A 23037-nucleotide genomic window follows, 5' to 3' on the forward strand; every position below is an offset into this window, starting at 1 on the left:
TTGAATATAAGCTTGTATGACTAGAGATGGGTGAATACCGTCCACAAAAACGTGTATAATAGAAAGTATTTCGAGATTCGAGGTCTGGATATTACGTCGATAAAAAATAAATTTGAATACTATGAATATCTCCAATGTGTCGTACAGTCACAGTTTCAAATCCAGAACTATCCAAGAGGAGAACTAACTCGTTATGTATTGAAATATTTAAAATTTTTAACTACCTTTTATTAACACGTGCGTGCAATCTTATTGCAAATGGTCCAATAAACTATATTTGTCGTCATAAATGTTTAATTTTCTGTGTCTATGATATTCCCTTGTATTTGCCATTACATACAGAGAACACCTCTACAGAACTCGATTTAATTTGTGATGAGAAAATAAGTAGACTAGGTCACGAATATTTTTGAATCATTGTTTTCTTAAATAAATAACAGAAATTCTTAAACTATCAAATTCATTTCAATATACAATTTTCTTTAAAATAATAAGTAATATTTTATGTATTCACTTTTCTAATTTTATTAATTAATAGCTCTGCACTACAAAAATCCGTATCCACGTCCAGTAAACTTGCCTCCGGCAGCAGTGGCTAGTCATCAAGGAAAGATAATTGATATAACGATTTTATTTAAAGCAATTTCTGACCAGTTTGACCAGTGAGTTTCTGACCAGTCGAAATGAGTAAGCTTATACATTGCTTTAAAATGTATCTATATATATATATATATATATATATATATATTATGTATGTCACTTTAAATCTCTTGAAACTGTAACGAGCTTCACAACCTTCTTCGTTCGCTCCGCTGTCGTAGCACCTATTTTAGAAGGTTTGCCGTGCCTCGTACCATTTGGTCTCTTCCTTAGTTGGTGAATCTGACAGATAGATAGGTCGTAACAATAAATTTTAAATGTTTTGATGAAATGTGTAGATCTGGTTCCCACCTATCTGTTGCGGGGACACGTCAGAGCACATTTTTTGATCGCGGCCATTTGGTCAGCGACTAAAGCCTATTTTGGCTTATTTTTGAAACTGCGGGCATCACCGAGGTCCCCGTTCCGGCTCGTCGCTGGCTGCAGCGGCCATAGCAGGTAGGGGTAACCAGGGGTGGTGTTTAGCGAGATCTTCGGATACCATAAACTTTGATAAAACGCAGTATATATCATTACTATTCGCTGGTTTTATTCGTTTTTAGTTAGGAGCGAGTCGCGCAACTTCATTTCTTTAATACATGTTTGGATTCCGCCTGGCAATTAATGGAAAAGGGCGAAATACAATATTCGATCAGATTTTGAGAACCAACACAATCCACTCCGCCTCAAATATCTTAATAATTATACACCATAGACCTACACACCTTAACCGAGAAAACGGGATGACCAGTGGTGATATTCAGCGGGTTCGCACAGGTTCGGCGTTGTTAACATTTTCAAAGTTTTCCGAACCCGTTGTTAAACACACGTAATATTTTTCAGTGGTTTTGTTTCTTTTAAAAAATATATTAAAATATACGTATTATATACTCTGTAACACTACTAAACTAGAGCCTTATACCCCGTTCGCCTTGGTGCAACCTCCATCGACCGTTTCAATCTCGATCGACTCAAGAGAGTTCTTGAAACTAGTCCAGTCGTACGAGAGATCCCACAATCCCACGCCCGCGAGAAAATACAAGATGGCTGCGGAACACGTGTTGTGCTATTGTCAGCGAAATAAAAAAGATATTGTATTTCGATAGACGATGACATCTATCTGTTATTATAATAATACCTAATGATAAAATAAATGATTTAGAAAAGTTTTTTTGAGGAAAAGTCATAGGGAAAGCAGTTAAACCTGACTTTTTCTGATTAAAAATAAGCCAATTTTTATGTTTATAAAATACTTCGAATGAAAAATATTAAAATATGTACAAAATAAACCATTTTGAACACTTTTTTTATTATTTATCAATATATATATATATAGTTCTGGCATAAACAATGTTAAACTTTAACTGACTTAATTTTGCGAACGCATATCTTTTATTTATATGGGTATCTTAAGGTCAGTTTTTGCGCAAATGTTGCTAATGCACCATTTGAGCGAAAAAAAATTGTTAAGGAAAAATTTTCTGTTAGCGAACCCTTTGTTATATATTTCGAATATCACCACTGGGGATGACCATCTACAATGTAGGTTGCACGGTGACGTTAAGTATAAATTATAAAATAATAATCAAACAATAAAAATTTCCGATTGCTCTTAATTCTTTACTATTATTATTTAGACGTATTTGGGCGAAATATTTTTCCAGTTAGGACGTCATCGGGCACTTAGGAAGGAGAAAAGCCGGTGGCGGTATGGAACTCGTGGTAAAAGTAATTTCAATTCTACCGAAAATATTTTACTTTAAATTACTATTACTTCTGATTTTTAATATGATAAACTATTTGCTAAGAAAGACTGGCGGGAAGAAAATAGACGCGGTTACTTATATTACGATATATAATGTAATTTTATGTACCGGTACCCGATACCACATTATATTATGCTAAGACATTAAATGCCAGCAAATGTATATTGCCTACGTGTGTTTACATACCTATGCACGGGTACGTACGCCTGCTGGCTCAAAAGTCTGTTAACCGTTCTTGCTTTATTCAAATACATTAGTACTTATAAAAATTGCTAAAATTCTGTTTAATACGCCTCTTTCAATGCTTTGGTATACTCGCAAACTGCCGACTTTCTTGTAAAATATAATTATGTAACTTTTTGCCCACCCGTATATGGGCCTACCGTGTTTTACGGCATTATTTTTAGACCCGCTTGAAAATTATAAACTTGGCCCTGGTTGATAAAAATAAAATAAATGTAACGGTTTTTTCCCAATTTTTAAAGTAATTCGACATTTATTTCGTGAAAAAATGATAATTGTTTTTATTAAAACTATCTTATTAAAAGTCATTAATCAAAAATATAATTATCGTGTTAATTCGTTTACATTTAACGCTATATGTCTGATATTTTATAGAATTAGTAAATATTATTTGGGAAGTTTCTTGTACGTTAATCGGCGCTTTTGCTTTACGCAGGACTGCCGTTTTGTTACGTCGCCGACTGTTTATTTAAGCGTGTGCCGTTCCGTGTGTTTCCTTTGGTACCGTCGTAAGAAATTTTCCGAAAATGCGTTAGAAATACAAAATCTGAAGTACAAAATTAGAAATACGTATACTCTTAAATATATTAAATAAGTTAAATTTAAATAAGTTCGATTTTGACGAAAAGTGACGAATTGAAACTACGAACTGTGTCGCCGAATAACGGTGCAACTTTTTAGTATTAAATACGCCGGCTTGCCTGCGGATGTGGGCGGAACCTCGACGGCGGAGGTCGCAAAAAGCGCCGGCGTGGTGGCTTTGTCTGCGATTAGTTTGCTCGTACTTCTCGGTGACGTTCGTTGTTTTTCTTGCGAGAGTCGGTTCGGTGTGGCCGGCGGTCGGGTATAATGGCTGGCTGCAAACGTCTCGGCGACGGAAGAGATTTGTGGACGGATCGGAGGTGGGTGCGGGTTGCTACGGAGCTTAATGTGATGTCCGGTGTCGTCTGCAATTTCTGGAAACTGTTTGAGGACCGTGTCGAGAATGCCTAGACGGGGTCGTCCGACGAAGATCGTTATTTGGCACTTTTGGCCGGGTGCCGCGGCTTTGTAGCTGTCTTGCCGGCTGCGCCTTTCCGCCTGAACGCGACTTTCGAGGGTTACCATTTCCCGGAAGCTTCGCCAGAGAAGGCTTTGTGCCGGAAGACCCGCTGTTTTTGTCCCGTTTGCTTCGGCACACGAGAGAGTGCATTTAGCACGGTGCAGACGACGATAGCCTTGGACCAGACTTCGGAGGGTACGGTTCTCTTCGCAGACGAGTTGTGATTCTGCCCGGATGCGGGTTCTCGATGCACCTTCGTTTGGAGAGAAACTGGGACTCGATTCTTTTCTTCCGACGTCGAGAAAGGGACGGCTATTGCAGTGGAGATGTCGTGACCCGAGCGGGAATGGTGTTGGACACGTGCTCCCTGACTGCTGAGAGATATACAGATGAGATCTTACAACCCTATTTTCAACTTTACAGTGGTGCAGTTGATCCTCGGTTAATTTTTATGGATTACGACGCTTGTTCACATAAGGGTCGTCTGGTCGACAGTTAACTTGAAAGTGAGGATATTTGCCAGATAGATTGGCCAACCAGATTTCCAGACCTTAATTTTATTGAACATGTCTGAGATGCTCTTTGGAGGAGAATTGCAGCTCGCAATCTTCCTCCAAGAACTACCGAGGAGTTGAAAAGTGCATTGCTGTGGGAAAGGAAACAGCTGCCATAGGAACTCATAAGCTGCCTCATTTCCAGTATGACATAGAGATGTGAGAGGTAATCATATCCCATATTAGTCATTTTATGTTTGATTTTGCAATGTAGGTTTTGGACATTCCTGTGCTGATGAGCTTTCCTGATGATCATGAGTGCATACTGTGACTGTTGTGTAGTCTGTGTAGAGTTACATGCTTTTTCTCTTATGTATCCACACCAAATTTCATTAAAATGCACCCATTAGTTTTCAGAAATTTAACAAAATGTGCAAATTCTCTTAATATTGAACACCAGTGTAAATAGTTCTGTAAATATTATATAAATTTTTACATATTTTTAGGTAGTTTGCTATATTTAAATAATACTTATTTTTAATTTTATGTATATATATAACATTATATTATATACATTATATATAATAAATTTTAATTTACTGTATTTACTCACATATAGGACAAGGTGTGACTTTAAAGATCAAAATAAGGAAACTTACATTTATTAATACAATTCTAATTTTATTTTGTTTAAGAAATAAAATATCAAATGCATGTAAATGCACACTTTGTCCTGCAAAAATTACTGGCATTTTAAACTTGAAGGAATAAGGAAAAATCTTGTAAAATTGACAACATAATTTGTTCATGTAAAGCTGGACAATCGGGAACCTGTTTTTTGCCAATTCTTAACAGTCGAATTCACTCTTTGTCGTTTACACTTACAAGTTTCTTCAAATTTCCAAATAATCATGTTTTCACGTGGGAATGAATTAAAACTTATATTGGGTTCTCATGTAATTTAGGAATTCAATTCAAAAGCTTTGCTTTTCCTATTGCTATTCATTTATTTTTACTCCTGACAATACACAAGAACGATTCAAACAACCCAGATAAAATACTTTGTTTTTAAACTCCAGAAGGTGAGAATCTGGTAAAATATACGAATACATAGTTTACAAAAATTATACAAAAAGGAAAGAATCCTTCACTCACGCGTATAGGACAACTTAGGTTTTTGAAGCAGTGAAAAATGGACAAAATCTTCATCTCATATGAGAGTAAATACGGTAAATGAAACATAAAAATTCAATTTTAAATTATATATAGTAATTATAGACTATTTAAGAAGAAATTTAAAATATATATTTTTCAACAGGTATATTTAAAATATGGAAGAAAATTTTAACAACAGATTTCAAGAATTTATATATCATGCTTTACATTACTGTGCCTTTGAGAAGCTTCACCATTTTGAAAAGAAAGGGAAGCTTTACATATTTGAAATTTTTGTCATATATTAAGATACAAAATGTAAGTAAAAGTTTTAATATTTTTATTCATATGATTTTAATAAGATAATTTTTATGTCTTAAGGTATTTGAACTTAGTGTATGTGATTTATTTGCCAAGAATTACTTATTGTAGAAATACCTCTTATACATTCTTTTATTTCTGTATCATTAATGTTTGTAGTACAGTACATAAAAATTGCATTTTTACATTCAGTATTTACTGCAGTCACATAGCTGAACAATTACTTGTTAAAAGCATGTTATGAAATTTTCATTAATTAGATTACATTTATAAGAATGCAACTTTCATGTTTTTCAGATAATTTTCTTATGCTTATATATGAATATATCTTACTATATGTTAAAGACTGATATTTAACGTGTTAAGAATAATATGTTAGGAAATAACTGTTGAAAGAGATAAGTTGTAAAATGATAGTCATTTAATTTATTATATTATAATTTAACAAATTCATCTTTTTAATTGGAAACATCATTTTCCATCATAGAGACATCATAATCATGTTTCATATCTATATATATATAAAAATGGACATGTATGTCCCTATATTTCACTTTTTTGCCAAAACTACACATCGCACGTGAATGGTGTTTGTATGTGGTAGTAGCCCCAAGTCTCCATTCGTGCATAGGGGTGGTTGCGTCTTGATAGCTATAAGGGTACGGGAGATATGGGCTTGAAAGTGGTTGAAAGTGGCTTTCTATTTCGAATGTTTTGTTCGAATTTGTTTGAACAAATTCAAACATAAAATTTGAATATTGGTTCTATTATAGAATGATCGTAAACGTTTCAGAAACGTTAAAAATAGTTCGTTTGACTTGATGTGAACAGGAGACGTTCAGAAATAGAATCAGGACCAGGAAGTGTTAATATAAAGCGGCATGCAAGATTTACAGGCGGTTTTTTGCGCTTTTGCGGGAAATCGAACATATTTTTATGCTCATGTAAAAATTCTCTGGAAACGTCTGGAAACAGGAGACCTAATTCTTGCATTTTGTGAAAACGGGTAAGATTGGCTATAATGTAATTATCTTAATCTTTACTATCATTACTTTTTGCCCACAAATAAAAACCCAGCGAAGCGGGTCCTTGCAGCTAGTATATATATATATAACTATTACAGTGTGTGTGTGTGTCACAGAATGCAAAGAATGAAACATGATTATGATGTCTCTATGATGGGAAAATGATGTTTTCCAATTGAAAATATGAATTTGTTAGATTATAATTACAGGTATACCTCGACTTACGTCGTTTCGAGTTACGTCGTTCCCGATTATACATCGTTTGTCAAAAAAGCAAATGGAAAAATAAAAATCAAGTTTAAGTCATTTTATTCGACTTTACGTCTGTCCGCCACAAATATTGAAGTCGTAATATCACTAGAAAAATGTTTAAAGCACATAAAATCATATTAAAATATATACATTTACAAGTATGTACTGTATTTACAGTACATGCATTCGTAAATTTAGATTACTTTTTTCTGTACTGTATTAAAAACTAAAATTTATTTGTTTGTAAGCTTAAAATAGATGCTTATTAACCATACATTATTAAAAATGCATTAATAAATAAAATACAGAACCGGAATTGGCAATTTATGGTTTAGCCTAGTGACAAGTAGATTTGGAGACAAGTAAATTCGACTTATGTCGTTTTTCGACTTAAGTCGTTCTCCTGGAACCAATTACCGACGTAAGGCGAGGTATACCTGTATTTAGATACGTATCTATTTCATTTTTATGTTAACAACTTATAACTAAAAAATTAAATGAGAACATATAAATCTGAAATATATAGAATTAATTTACATTTTATTTCTTTTAAATTTAATTTAATAAAAAATTATTATTATTTTTCTTCTTATAGTACGCTGTTAAAATACCAAATTTGGCTACAAGTACAAAAAACAAATTAGTTTCATCTGTTACAGTGTCACCTCCTGAAGTTTTGGGAAATGAACATTCTGAAAGCTTTGTTCATAAAGAAAATGATTCTGTTATAGACACTGCCACCGAGAAGCGAAATCCTATAATAAGCAAGCAAATGTCTGATAATTCTAGAGCAATAAACAAGAAATCTAATATTACATTTTCTTTAGGAACAGATATTTATAAAGAACTTAGCTATATAATTAATAGTGTTGACTCAAAACCTCTTATATTTATTTCAAAACATAAGAAAATTATAGATTTAGAAAAAGTATCAAAGAATAGTTTCCTTCAAAATAATGGTTGTGTTTTATCAACTGAAGACACCTATTCTTTAGAATATGATAATTTATTAAAGGAGAATGATTTGAAACGGAAATTTACTCTTGTTAATGCCTTAAATCCAAATGTTCTAGAATGGCAAGAACAAGTATTGACTTTGAAATGGCTTCCTCACTATTATATGAAATTATCAAAGATACGTTTAACAGGTAAAATTTATTATTAATAATTGTAGATCCTATAATTTTTAGTATAAATATTTTTATAAATGAATATATTGGAAAGAAATAAGTTTTTAGCATATCTTGTGTTGTATCTCCATATACCAAAAAAGTTCATACAGCATGTTATTTTAATCAATCTCTAACTTATCCTTCAATAATATCAAACAGAAAAATTTTGTATACTTATAATTATTTTATATTAGTAATTTTTTATAATAACTGAGGACTTTCAACATTTTTCATGTTGGTAATATTAATACATAAAAAAGTTATGAGCAGTTGAAAAAAGCATGTGCGACAAAAAAAGGCTTGGATGGAGTCATCTCTGACAAATAATACCTCAGGCAGTACAATAATATTTAACCTTTGGCTTGTATAACAGCATTTATATGATCATTCGTTTTATGAACACGAGTCAGGCATTCATTTGGAGTAATTTCATTCAAATTTGTTTGACTTTTTGTTTTAAACCATCCTCACTTCCTTGAGGACATTTTCTCAATATTTTTTAAATTTTACCCTACATATTTTCCTGAAGGGAAAGGTTGAGCCTGCTCGATGGCCATTTTAATGTGTTAATATTATGTTGGGCCAGCTAAGCCTTGATGGTTTTATATGGAATTTTGCACTATCCTGCTGGAAAATAAAATGTTTATTGTAATTCTTCTTATGATAGTAATAAGGATTTGTTGATATTTTGTTGCATTTACTGATTCCTCAATGAAATGTAAATCTCCCACAGCTTGGGCTGACATGCAACCCCACACCGTAATACTTGTTGGGAATTTTACGGTGCACGATAGAATGCCTCCTCTTTCTTTCTAATGACTTTTTTCTATTGCCTCCGATGCAGACTTCAAACTTTGTCTCATCACTAAAAACAATCTGCTTCCACTGCTGTTGTGTCCAGCATTGGTGCTCTTTGGTCCACTTCAATTGATTTTTTATTTGTGTTTTTGTGAAACATGGTTTTGCCTTTGTCTAAGAAAAGAAATTACATGTCATAACTGTTAACTAAAAATAATATTTTCTTACTGGATACAAGCTGTAACCAAGTTTGTGCAGATGGATACGACAAGTTTCTTTTGTAACTTCCTTTCCAGTAACTTTATTTCATTCGTTCACTAATTCTCTGAGTGATGCCCGTAAACTTTTTAAAATTATTTTATGAAGGTGTTTGTGAACAGTTTTCATTATGGATGCTGGCCTTCCAGTGGATTTTTCTGGACGATTATTACCAGTTTTCCAATATTTTGAAACAAACCCCATACTGTGGAATTACCAAGTTTTAATTCTTTTGCAATTTTTTTTAAGGATTTGTCCTCTCTATGGAGGATGATAATTACTTCATGTACAGTACATCAACACTTACAACCATACAAGGTGCTGTTTTCATTAAACAAATACACCTCAGTAATGTTCATAAGAAAAATATGCAAGTATCACATTTCAGCTCATTTACACATTTAGGAATAGATCATTTAATGTACTGTTTAGGTATTTTTTGTCAGAAATGGCTTTGTCCAAGCTTTTTTTTTCATCACACATGCTTTTTTCAACTGCTCATAACTTTTTTATGTGAAATCTTCAGTTAGAATAAAAGTTTACTAATATAAATTAATTATAAGTGTACAAAACATTTCTGTTTAATATTATTGAAGAATAAGCTAGAGATTAATTGAGATGAAATGCTGTCCAATTTTTTTGTCAGGATTATGTAAAATAGAAGCAAATAAATAAAAAAAACTAAAGCAAAAACTTCAAAATCATACTAAAGTTCTTGAAAAACCATTTCCCTAACAAAATCATCAACCATACCAAGTATACAAGTCTTTGGCAGCCTCATTTTATGGAAATTTTCTAAAATGAAACTTGTTTAAAACTGTTTAAAAGGCATGCTAATAAATGGAAAGTTTTTGAGGTTCTCAATTTCATACTATGTAAAATTTTGTATACACAACTAAGATAATATTTTAAAACTATCTCAATCCTATCAAATATTTAAGCATTGATTTTCATAAGATAAGCAAAAATTATATTTTAATCATCAAAAAATTTAAACTTTTTATGTATTTCTATAAACCACATATTAAGAGGACAAGAACTAATAAATATTAAACAGAGCAACTCTGCCACTTTTGACAAAAAATTTTTTTTTCAATTTTTGGAATGTTTTTTAGGTCCCCAAATTTTTNAGTTTTTAAGTAAAAGATTTATTATTTTGTGGACCTATTACATATATTTAATTACAAATGTTTTCCAAACTCTCCATCTCAGAAACTCGTGTATTGAAATTAACAGAACAGAATGCAAATCTCTTAATTTTGGATTTTGAGTCAAACTTAGGAGATTAAATTCTATTCTATGTGAAATTATAAATGTTATGGATATCAGATTTATATTCTGTTATATCTTAATGTCTATAGATATCAGTGGCATGCCATGACATTTGATGATAGGGGAGCTGTGTTTCTGTAAGAAGCCGACTTACAGGGGCATTCAGTTACTTGCATGTCGGGGTCCATTCATATTTGTTTGTTCGATAAGCCAGTAAAAACTGTACACTTCTTTAATTAAATGTATTTTTAATAGATTATCTGACGTACTTAATAGATAAACAAGTTCAATATAATTACCTCTGTTATTAGATTTAATAGATTCCCTATGTTTGTTTTAATAAAAATAATCTCTCAGCGAAGGATAAGGTGTTGATTGCATATTTAATTATTTTCTTCTGGGTATAGTTGTGGTTTATATTTTCTATGTCCTCTAAATCAGTGGTCGCCAAACTTTTTGACCTCACGGACCAGTAAATTCATCCCGCGGACCACTAATAGGATTTTTTAAGTGTTAAATGTATTTATAAAAAAAATTGTGATCTAAAAACACATAAAATGTACCTAGTTAATAAAATGAAACTATTAATTGTAACCAAATTATGAAAGCTTTATTAATAAACCATAATAAAATAAACAATTAAAGTAAACAAAAACTGTAAAAAGAAAACAATTAAAAAATGGTTTAAGTATATCAAACTTTTAGCAACCGTAAAAATGGGCATAAAACCCCTTGCCGTAAAAGCTTTTAATCACGTGACCGATTTGCGTTTGCGTCTGGATTGCGGTGGAGGTCTGACTAGAGAAGCTTTTTCGGCGACGGTGATGCCCCAAGTGTTGAAAGTAAATACTTTTTCACACGTGAATTGGTGGAAATGAAACACTGTTGTATACATGATATATCGATATAAAGACAATGATTATATTATATGAGTTTTTATAACTTTTCACGTATTGTTATGAATTGAATTATGTTTCAATCCATCTTAAAACATAATTTAGCATGATGAGTAAGTATATTGCACATTTTTCTGGGGACCAGCGAAATTTTCTTGCGGACCAGTACTTTGGCGACCTCTGCTCTAAATGCTAATTCTTGCTTTGAGTAAAAACATATAACATCTATTAATTTAGATATAATATATCTATTAGCCATAATTATCTTGTTATATTTATTTTATATTGTTTACTAATGTTAAATTCTATTGTGTTGTAGCCTCTGAGGTAGGACGGAGTTGTACCTCTTTTTGTTGGCAACAGTTTGTGGGAACTGCCCACTTGTCAGTGGATGGCTTGTCCAATTTTTTCCTATCCTGAAAAGTTGGGATTCGTTTTGTCAGGTCGAGTGGAAGAGGAGAATGAGGTCGTCGATAAGACTGTGGAAATATCTGAATAAATGACACCATTTTAACAAGGAAACAAATTAACTAACAAAATGAACAATGACAAGACTAACTTTGGAATTAGTGATTAAGTACTACTACTCGGGGGAGGTCTGAGAGAGAGTTCACATAAATTTGGTTCTCATACCTTGTTGACTTGGTGGATGGTGTGATGGGTCCTCACACATAGAGGAAAAATTCGGATCTCCGAGGGTCGGGTAGCAGGGCCTGTTCTTGCGTAGGAAGGTCGTATCAGTGGCGGTACGGGTTCGGCTCCAGTCGTCGGCTCTCATCTTGTCTGGGGTCCTTTTCTCACAACAAACCAACCAACCTTTCTATGGATCTCTCCCTTTTATGCCCCTGATCACGTTACTGGTTTACTCCAATCATAAAATTTTAGTGTCTAGTTTCTGGTGACGCATTCCCAAGTTCCATGGGGAAAGGAAATGACTCTGGGGGAAGGAAATATAGTCATTCTCTGGCCTTAAGTAACCCTCTGGTCTAATTCCCAACAGAAACCGAAATCAAGGGAAAAATAATCACGGCGAACACAGGAAAAATGGAGAGTCCTTCTCATTTCTGGTCAGTCCGGCCTTCACACTATTCTGCGTTCATTTCCAAATTCAATTTTACGAAAGAATCGATGTGACATTTACAGTTTTCATGTCTTTTGCCAGCTTTACTCAAATTATTTAAATTGTCAAAGCCATTCTTATTCCACACACTAATTTTATTTGAAAATAGTAGGCAAGGCCAACAAAACAATTTTTGCATTTTATGCATCCACAAAGCCATTTTATGTCTTCATAAATTTTATCGTGAAAATGTCTAACAAATATTTTTGTTGACGTATTTATATTTAATTTAGGCATTGGTCTTTCTCTTTTAATAATGTTTTCTTTTTCATTACATGGTCTCGAGCCAAAACTTTTTAGAAATAAATTTTCAATATCGCAATTACATTCTAAATCGCTAGCCATTATATAAGGGCTAAAATTAAAAATAAAATTATTAATACTTGGTAAAATAAAATGTGTGATGGATATACAATTATACATACCTGGTACAAAATATTTAATTGTATGAATATATTTTTAAAGAAAATTATAATTAAATATAGTTTTGTGAAGAAACGTACTGTACATAAAAATAAAATAAAATATTCTTTACTTTTTAAATATTAAAACAATCCACTTAGTTAAAATTGCTTCCTACCAGTGGCTCGTGGATGGAATCAGAGGCGATCTTGGTAGGTGTGCAGTGCGTGCATGCGTGCCAAATCTCGAGGGTGCCTATACCGGTTAATGTCAAATGTCTCTTTTGTAACTTAATCAACACCTGATCACTCACTGAGAGATTTATTCTTAAAACTAACGTTTTCAATCATCAATGGATCATCATGGATGCCTCTTTTGTCGCATCACTAGTATATCTCAATGGACACGACAGGGTTGTTGTGGATTTTAAACGTTTCTCACCATAGCTGTAAAAATCTAAATATGTTAAACTTAATATTCATTTGTTTTATAATTCGTTTTAGGATTGGGTGTCGACAAAAACTTCCAAAATTTACTACTTTTCAGTCATTCTTATTGAACTGGAAAAATTTCGTACTTTATTACATCTAATATTACGAAGAAATCGGTCTCCACTGTACTCGGCTAAGGATTGGTTCAGTTAAGCATTTCGGTTAAGTAAAATTCCGGCTCTTTCATCAGGGTTTTATTTATACCCCTAATTCCCTAATCTCTTAATTATTTAACTATTTCTTAAGTAGAAATAAGTTGAAACTAGTTACTTTGTACTTGAATATTTGTAGTCTTTGGAAAAAAAGTGGAAAGATAAATTTTTATGTTTGTTTGTTAAGTTATGGCAATGCAACACTTGGGTGATCTGCCTAGGGGGATGCCTTCTGGGAGGTCTTTTTAAGGGAAACTGGTCCCTATTTAGACATTACAGATGTGGAGAAAACCCAGAAAACTCCATGTGGCCATCCCGTCCGAGTGAGGTGCAAATCTACGACCAAACTCCCAGTATTCAGGGTACGAAGACCGCTTGGCCACTGGTGGGCCCCAAATTTTTATGACAACGGATACATAAATCGTAAATTTAAGGAAAGTAAATTCTAGAGCGTTTTTGTACCTTGTGGGTCTCATTTATTAATTTTGTTGTAAATGATGCTGCCAATGTAACAGTTAATTTTTTAACATTGTACAATTTTTTTTATACATTCCCTTATAGATGGGACATACTAAATCATAATATCACTGGTTTAACATTGAAATCCGTAAGTAATATAAGATGGGAGAGCAGAATGAAAGCAGAGTAAATATATCAAATATTCTAATAGATTTTTTTGAACTCCTGTCAACTATACAGAACTATCATAAAAACACACCAGTATATTACTATCAGTTGGGTTAAGTTATAAATCTACTTATGATTCATATAATTGGGCGAGGGTGGCCAAATATCTAGCAGGCAGATGGCTAATAGCCAGAACCGGTTCTGGATTGAATCTTTGGAAGCGTTATACAATATTTTGGTGTGTAGCTTCCACCTGCTAAACTGCCTGAGGTTGGTGCTCTGTAAAGCACGTGCGCGAATGCCTATAATCTGGCCGTTTGGAAGCTGACCTGGTTTTGAAATACAGCGCTTTCATTCTGCCACTGATATTCGAATATACAATAGCAATCTTATTGTTTTTTCACATGTAGTATAGAAATTTGTAATAAGATACATAATGTGGTTATAATAAAATATTAATTTTAATTAATTCAAAGTATGTTAAAATGTGAAAATAATCGCGCAATATGTATTTATATTTTAGAAAATACAAGAGAAGTGGCACTTCCACCACTTCCAAGGACGGCATGCCACTGATATATACTATAAAATAATAACTGTACTATAGATACTATAAATATACTATACTATAGAAAACTGTAGAGTTTGTTATAAATATAGATAGATTAAAACTAGTGTGTCTCCGTGCAAAAAAAGCTGAAATTTTTTATTTATAATAGATACTATTATTATTTGAATGATTTTAGTTTCCATTACTTCTCATGCTTGTATTCAAATCTATATACATCTTGATTTGAAATATAATTTTAATAATAGAAGGAAAACATGTTTTAGATTAATTTTCTTATATTTTAAAAGAATGGAAATTCCAAATATGTAATTATTTATTTTGTTTATGGAAATTATTGTTTTCATTCAGTTTTTAAAATATGGTAACTTTTAATGCTTATTAGGTTTAGTGGTTATAACAACTTTAGCTGGTTACATCATGGCACCTAATCCAATAGATGTTTCTACAGCATTGATGATGATTATAGGAACTGGATTAACATCTTGTGCTGCTAATGCAATAAATCAAGTATATCATTAATATTTAAGATTATGTAAAATTTTATTTCAGTTCTTTAAATTAAAATATTTCTTTTTCTTAGTTTCTTGAAATTCCATATGATTCACAAATGGCTAGAACAAAACATAGAGTCCTTGTCAAAAGTCTTATCAGGTTTGTTAAAAGATATAAGTATAACTTAGTGTATTATATAATTTTTTATAATGTAAATTTTTTTATAGCCCTCTTCATGCTGTATCATTTGCTACAATCAGTGCAATATGTGGATTATTCGTTCTTTATTCCGGAATAAATGAATTGACAGCAGCACTCGGTGCAATAAATTTAGTTCTTTATACATCAGTATATACACCTTTGAAAAGATACAGCATCCTTAATACTTGGGTAGGATCCATTGTTGGAGCAATACCGCCTGTGATGGGATGGGCTGCTTGCACCGGAAGTATAGATGCAGGTAAAACCGAATTTTATTTTATTTTTTAATTTTATAGATAATTATTGTGATGGTAAAAATATTTGTATCAGAAAGTAATTATTGAAAGACGATTTGATTATTTATTAAATCCCATAATGCCAATTAAACTAAAATATATAGATATTCTATAGCTTAAGTTAAAAATATTAGCTAAAGCCTCGGACATTGCCATTGCATTTGTTTTTCCAAAAGTGGAGCAAAACTATATTTCTGTATTTTCTAAATATTATAAGATTTGTTTATCATTATATTATTATACACATTCATCTTAATTTAGAAATTATTTCTTTTCTATATTCCCGTAGGTGCTCTTATAATGGCTGCAATCCTTTACTCTTGGCAATTTCCTCACTTTAATGCGTTGTCGTGGAATCTTAGACAAGATTATTCACGCGCAGGATATCGCATGATGTCCGTAACAAATCCGGATCTATGCCGTCGAACTGCCCTTCGCCACAGTTGCGCAATAGTATTGTATTCCCTATCGGCACCATATTTCGATCTCACCACCTGGACTTTTGCCATAGATTCATTACCTTTAAATTTATATCTCGTATACAGTTCTTGGAAGTTTTATCAAGAAGCCGACAGTAATCGTTCGAGGAAACTATTTCGGTTAAGTTTAATTCATTTACCTGGTTTAATTTTATTGATGTTTATAAGTAAAAAGTTTGTTAGAAAGGATGAAAAAGATGCAAGATAAAAGACTTTTCGATATTTTATTTTAGTGGCAAGAAACTGTTGGAATAGTGATTGACAATTTTTATTGTATATATTCATGTACATATTAAATAATGATTGAAAGAAATTTGGATTTTATTAAAATACTTTATTTATTTAATAATAATGGTATAGGAAGAGAAATTTCAATAGGTTTATTTTAAACTCATCTTTTTTAAAGATAAATTTATCTAAAAAAGTAAATTATTTTTAAATATTTGTATTATATTATTGATGCAATATATTTTTTTAAACAGTTGTTTACATCAAATGATCCATATTTAACCAACAAACAGCAATTAAAAGCAATGTAGTAAAACTGTTTCTTTGATAAAATAACATGGATTAAATATTGCAGTGTGTTATATCAAATGATAAAGTTGTTTTAGAAATTAAACATAAACAAGTAAAACTATTTGGCACAAAACTATGTCTGGGAGACTCACTAATAAGCGGGATCACTTTGACGCTTGAGGCGGGTCACGTTCCCATTCTCCAATCTTTGGTATGGCTGGTTTTGAGCGCAAACTTTCAAACTTCGCTGGCCACGACCACCTGGCATTTTCGGTGAAATTAACCTATCCAATATATATTAATAAATGTGAAAGAAAACAAATTATATTTCGGAAGTTAGTTTTTAATATAAAATTATAACGACTAGCACCATATACTTTCAAAAATGTTCCGATGAAACGAGACAAATTGGGTCAACCGGTCAAGGTCAGCATGTGTCAGCAGAGATATGTCCGGAATAATACGGAACAGGTAAATGGGTTTTTTTTTCAAAGATTCATTTGTCAAAATTCGATTTTGCACCGTTCACATTTCCAACCAGCAACACATGCGCAAATCTTGCACTACTGCCTATTTGTATAGAGTGTCGCCATTTTGAATTTTATTTTGACTTGGTTCTCGGTCCTTTGAGTACCTATGAGTCTGGTTTTTTTATGCGCGCATGATTTGGGCACCTAATACTCTGTGCCAAATTGCAACTCCTGACATGTACTCCTTCATACCTCTAAGCGGTAACGCAGCAGGCAGTACGATTTTATAAACAAGACAGTCTTGTCAATATTATACTTGAGTTAATTTAAAATATCTCTTTTTTAATTTGTTGAATTGGTATGTTACATTGTCTCAAAGTCATTTCTGGATTAGACATGAACTGACAACTGAGACAATCCCAGAAAACTAGTTTGGTAATCTTATATACAGAGTTATTTGAAGATGGTTGTACAAAACTTCCCAAATGAATTTTCTACCATAAAATGTGACAAAAATATATAATCAATAGGGTTGTAATACAGTGCATTTTTGAGATATTAGCCCACAAAGATCACATCAGTCCCATACCAATGTGCCTTAACAGAGACAAAAAGATACAAGTGTATGCATGAAACATAACTGTTTCTTGCTTACTAATAGTGTCCTGTGTGCTGTCACATGCCTTTAGCCATCTTTGCACTGATTCTCTAACCCACTCAAAAAAGCTAGGCACTTCATATGTAGTATCAGAGGCAGTTATAACATGTTTAGTGTGCACACTGTATAGAATAAAGGTATGTTCCATGCATACACTTGTATCTTTTATCTTAAGGCATGTTGGTATGGGATGTTTACAGGCTTAATCTCAAAAGGCATTGTAATATGACTCCTGTGGATTATAAACTTTTGTTGCAGTTTGTGATGGGGACTTCATTAGTGAAGTTTCATACAACCGTCTCGAATCATCCAGTATACATTAGCGTATATATAAGTATAGAGAATTTACCAGTAGCTGAGTACACTGAACACTAGTAATTAGTCACGGTTCACACTTCACCAATGGGCTGCTTTCTTTGCCTAACACTTATAAGCCAGTTTCTCAAAGTCTTCCCCGTAGACATCCCTCTTGGCAGATGGCCCGTGTGTTGCATTGCCTTATTCCATCAATCCCAATCTCCAAGTCCCAAGTACAATGGCTGAGAAAGGTGAGATGAAGCTCAGACCAGTTATAAATGTGGCCCCATCCTTCCGAAAGCCATAAAAACACGAATAAAATCATAACAAGTGAAAATAGAATTTTTACTATTTACACCAAATAAAACCTATATTAATTTTGTATTATGTTTCTTACCTAAAAAATTAAATTTGCAGTAATCTCTGCATGATTGTACCGAAACCATGGGCACATATCTTGGTACCAACCAAATTGCTGGGCGGCATCCATATTATCGAAATCCTACCTACTGAATCGTAATCTGTTTACTTTTCACTTTTTACCTTCGTACAGAACCTGTCTTTCACTACCCAGTCACCCAATTGTGGACCTGGCTGAACCTATAACAGGCTTTCTAAGAAAGAGATCCTGTTAGTGCCCAAAGGACAGAGTTTAAAAAAACCTTACGGAATATAATGCAAGATTTGTTTTCACATATTAGTAAGACTTTATAAGTAATGAAACCAAACTTGAAAAATTTTTTGATATTCAAGTAATAACGTTTTTCAAAATCAAATTTCACCTAGCAGGTGCAAATGCTAAATTTTATAAATAATGTGACATCAATCGCTCAACGTCATTAGTGGTGACAATGGAACAGAATTTTCCATAATTGTTAATGAATCAATAATACAAATCCAATTGTTCTTTGTTCAAAAGAAGACACCATTGTCAGATTTCTTACAATTTTCAAGAAATATACTGAAATTTTTCTCGAATTCATAACAACATAAGAAGAGAATAATCACGGAAAGAAGGAAGAAATGAAATTTTAGAAAATCAATAACGAAACAACAAGTTATTGTAGAAGGAAGCCATTTCAGATGAATTCATGTTACAGGTAATCATTTCACTTAATATAAATCTTATACGTCAGTGACATGACTAAAAGTTTTATCTCTTAAGCAAAATATGGTAAAGGGCTTTCCAATGCATACGGTCAAGATCCTCCACATTCACGATGGTATAGGCATTTAGAGAAAACTTTTAAATTGCCAATTTTAGAATGTTAAATGGTTATATAAGAAATTTCTTTTGTTGTAGGTAGGCTGTGGGTTTCCGCCGTTGCTGGGACTTTCGAAATGGGGGATTAATTAGGATGAGTTTGGAAACAGTCGTGAATATTCTTGTAACTACTAGGAAAATACTATGGGGTTCTATCCTCAAAACACTCTTAAAGCCCACTCCTTGTTAACTTAGCCTGAGCAAATTTTTATTATTGTAAATACTCGGGTCAGTCTTATAATCGAGATGGGTTGATGATAATAAGCGCAGAGACCAAATGGTTAGGAGTTGAAAGTTAAAATTTCTTCTGAAAAACTTTTTTGGTACACAGTTAGGGTATGTCATGAGAATGCATACTAAGAAGGGATTTTTCGAAATTCTTCCCCGCTGGGGGGAGGAAGAGGGTTAATCTTCGTTGTCGTTACTTTTTGCCAGGTTCATCCACTAGTAAACACATATTTTAGTTACTCGGACTATTGCTTTTATCACCCTCTGCCAACCCATAACCTAAATTCTGAGCGAGCATTAGTTTTAAATTTTGCCGCTGTGGCAAACAGTACCAATAGCCGGAACTAGTTTCGTGGAACTTTTTGCTCATAATTACGAATGTTTTATTGGTAATTACTTTTAGTTAAAAATGAAAATGAGCTACATTTTCGGATAGACATCTTACTTATAAATGAATGATTTCTCCATTAAAAAAATACGATTATACTTAAAATGGATTGTTCGAATTTTGAATAAAATAAAATACAAGGGACTTAAAATTTGATATTTTCTCACTAAAATTCTTCTGGAAAACTTTTTTGGCTACGAACTTCTACAATTCCAGAGTTATGTTAGATCTGTAAACAAGAAATCATACTATGGTGAAACTTCCATTAATGGACACTTGTACTTTACAGGCATTTTTACAGTCCCCAGACCCTTCAAATAGGACATCTATCATATTTACTTGTAAACAGTGGACACACTAAATAAATAACGGATGCCATTGTCCATAACCAACCTTACAAAAACACAATGTCTCGCCTTAAATATTCTGAAAGAATTAATTATTTAAACATAAAAGAATCGATTCAAATACTTTCAGAGGATGAATATTGATCATAGGCGTCGAATAAAGACACTGAAAATAGTAATGGGGAGAAGGGCAGGTTGTAAAAAGCTGAACAGTATCTATTAGAAAACACTAAACTGGTCAAGTTGTCAATCATCACTTATTGTCATACATATTAATATTATTAAACTTCTGTTATATTGTTGAAATTAAGCTTATGGTACAGAGAAACCATACTTTTCCTGGTTATTCATTCATTTGAACGAACCTTAGTGTAAGGACCCGGACGGGGGTCGACTCGGAGGTCCGAAGGGAGGTATTAATGAGATCTTAAAAATCTCCTTTTACAACACGAAAGGGAGAAATTAAAGGTCTCAACAATAAAATTTTTTTTGTAAAATAATAAAACAAAGGAAGAATGTTGTTGAAAAGACCAAAGTCGAGGAAAATGTGTTAGAGAGGAGTCCGGTTTAGTCGCGAAGTTGATCTTTCCTGCGCCTCCTCGACAGGTGTCGATTGGTATTGGGTTACGAAAAAAAACAAACAGCGACTTTAGGAAAAAAATTTAAAAAACCACACGAATCAAGGACGTATCGTTCATGGTTCGTAGTTCATTCATCCTGTAAATTGGTGCTTTACGGAGAGATCATTGGGAGGTTTTTCGTCAACCTGGGAATAACTTTCGATCTCTGGTTTTGCCGAGGTTTACCTTTTATCCGGAGACTTTCTCCCGAAGCTGTGCTGCATGCCCTGGGGCCGTCAATCTCATCGTCTGTCATCGAGGGACAGAGAAAGAACTTCCTATTGAATGTCAGACTCTAGTGTGAACTTTTAACTCGCTTCCCGAGCTGTGTTGCGACAAAACTTTGCAAAACATTGTAAGAGACTTTTTGTAATATAATAAGCGGGTTAAAAGATGGAAAACCTGTCTCAGGGAGGTTTTTCCACTTCCACATGATAGTTGTGATCGCATGACGACTCTGACAAACACATAACCTCACAGTGGTGTCAGTGAAGAGATTTTTAGCCCAAAATTACATTGGTAGTTAAAGGCAGTAGTGCCGGCCGCCAGGATTCTGAGGAAGACAATACAAAAATTCTCTGGGTGAGAAAGAAAACTGGGTCAGAACATGGCTACTGAGACAGTGCCACATCACGAACACCGTAAGTTGGCGGAGGCTCAATCGCGGCGTTCGGTGGCATGATTGCAACCTTTTTTGATGAAGGTGGGTGCGTCACCGACTGTTTAGATCAACGGTTCCCAACCTTTTTCGGGTGGCGACCCCTTTTTATAAAAGCCAAGTGACCCGCGACCCCGATACTATAGAAAAAGACATTTTTAATAAGGTAATTAAAAAAAACAACGAAATTAGTTTTTTAGTATAATTTTATCATAAATTATGTCTAATGATTTAATGCGATTGTTTAAATTGTATGTTATTAGCCAGCCTTAAAAGTCGCGGGTGAGTTTTTGTTGACGCCAACCTCATGTCATTCTCAACATGTAATTTATTCCTCTCAAACTCTCAACACATGATTCAACCAACTGTGACGGAATAACGTACCTAGATTACACTTATTTTAATTTTTAAAAAATGCAGTCGACCCCCCATAACACGGTAGATACGTTCCGTTTTTAATGAAATTGATGTTTCAGGAGACCTTGCCAATCACAGCTCGACACGTGTGAAGTTTACGGACTACGGCTGTTTGAAATGTTTCCATCCATAAAATTAATCGATTCCTAGACTAATTCTACTCAACATTTCAAAAATACATATATTTTTTGGGAATAATCCGTATAAACTATGCTATAAACAAAAAATGTAGGATTACTTACCGAGTGTGCACCGTTCGACGTCGCCATTGCTTAAGCTTGTTTTCGTCGCGGAGCGGCGCACCAACCGGCGGCCGCGATTTCTGATAAGTTATTTTTCTGCAAAAGCTTCGTTGAACTTTGGAGACACCATTAATATAAATAATTTTTATGGCCGTTGAATAAGAAATGTTTCTTTCACAAGAAATGTATAAAATTAGTGCTGTATTAGACTTACGGTACATAATTTACATACTGTACAGACGATAGTAAACTCAACTTACTCGCCTAAACTCTCCGTAGTGTAGCGCTGGACGGCGGAAAGTAGTTCGGCTGCCCGATGACGTTTTACCGAATTATAGGAGTTTTTTTACCATGTTTGTATGGACACCGTCGCAATTTTTTCGCCGTCATATAGGAATCCGAACTATAGGAACCCGTGTTATAGGGGGATCGACTGTATATCAAATTATTCAAACTTCAAGACACCATTAAAAATAAAAATTGTATTATAGTGAACATTTTTTTTAGTTAACCGTATAAGTTGGCGACCCCACAGAAAGCCCGTCGCGACCCCCTTCTGGGTCGCGACCCACAGGTTGGGAACCCGTGGTTTAGATACATTGGACGAGGTAGCTAGCCCTACGGGATGGACAGTACGACAGTGCCTTAGCATCACGAAATGCAAACTGGCAGGGTCGTCCGAGATAGGATATGTGGATGAAAAATGTCGGGGAGTACGATGATTTTAAACATAACCACAAGCCATGTTCGATCTGTGTGCAAAAA

The 23037-nt window shown here is 33.5% G+C and overlaps 1 protein-coding gene across 1 annotated transcript; it reads left to right on the forward strand.

Moving 5' to 3' along the window:
* Positions 1 to 2397: 2397 nt before the first annotated feature.
* On the forward strand, positions 2398 to 16473 carry LOC111613001 (protoheme IX farnesyltransferase, mitochondrial-like). Its single transcript, XM_023354295.1, has 7 exons — positions 2398 to 2601; positions 5503 to 5657; positions 7533 to 8085; positions 15079 to 15203; positions 15277 to 15347; positions 15416 to 15648; positions 15975 to 16473. The coding sequence occupies exons 1-7, from the start codon at positions 2553 to 2555 to the stop codon at positions 16370 to 16372; spliced, it is 1584 nt and encodes a 527-aa protein (XP_023210063.1). The 5' UTR covers positions 2398 to 2552; the 3' UTR covers positions 16373 to 16473.
* Positions 16474 to 23037: the final 6564 nt, after the last annotated feature.

The sequence above is a fragment of the Centruroides sculpturatus genome, unplaced genomic scaffold (genome assembly GCF_000671375.1).
Source record: "Centruroides sculpturatus isolate CEXI.00-Female unplaced genomic scaffold, Cexi_2.0 scaffold1792, whole genome shotgun sequence".
NCBI lineage: Eukaryota > Metazoa > Arthropoda > Arachnida > Scorpiones > Buthidae > Centruroides > Centruroides sculpturatus.

Coding starts and splice junctions, on each gene's coding strand:
- LOC111613001 (XM_023354295.1), top strand. CDS start 2,553: ATGCCAGCAAATGTATATTGCCTACGTGTGTTTACATACCTATGCACG. Junction 15,204..15,276: donor CTGCTAATGCAATAAATCAA/GTATATCATTAA, acceptor TCTTTTTCTTAG/TTTCTTGAAATTCCATATGA. Junction 15,649..15,974: donor CACCGGAAGTATAGATGCAG/GTAAAACCGAAT, acceptor ATATTCCCGTAG/GTGCTCTTATAATGGCTGCA.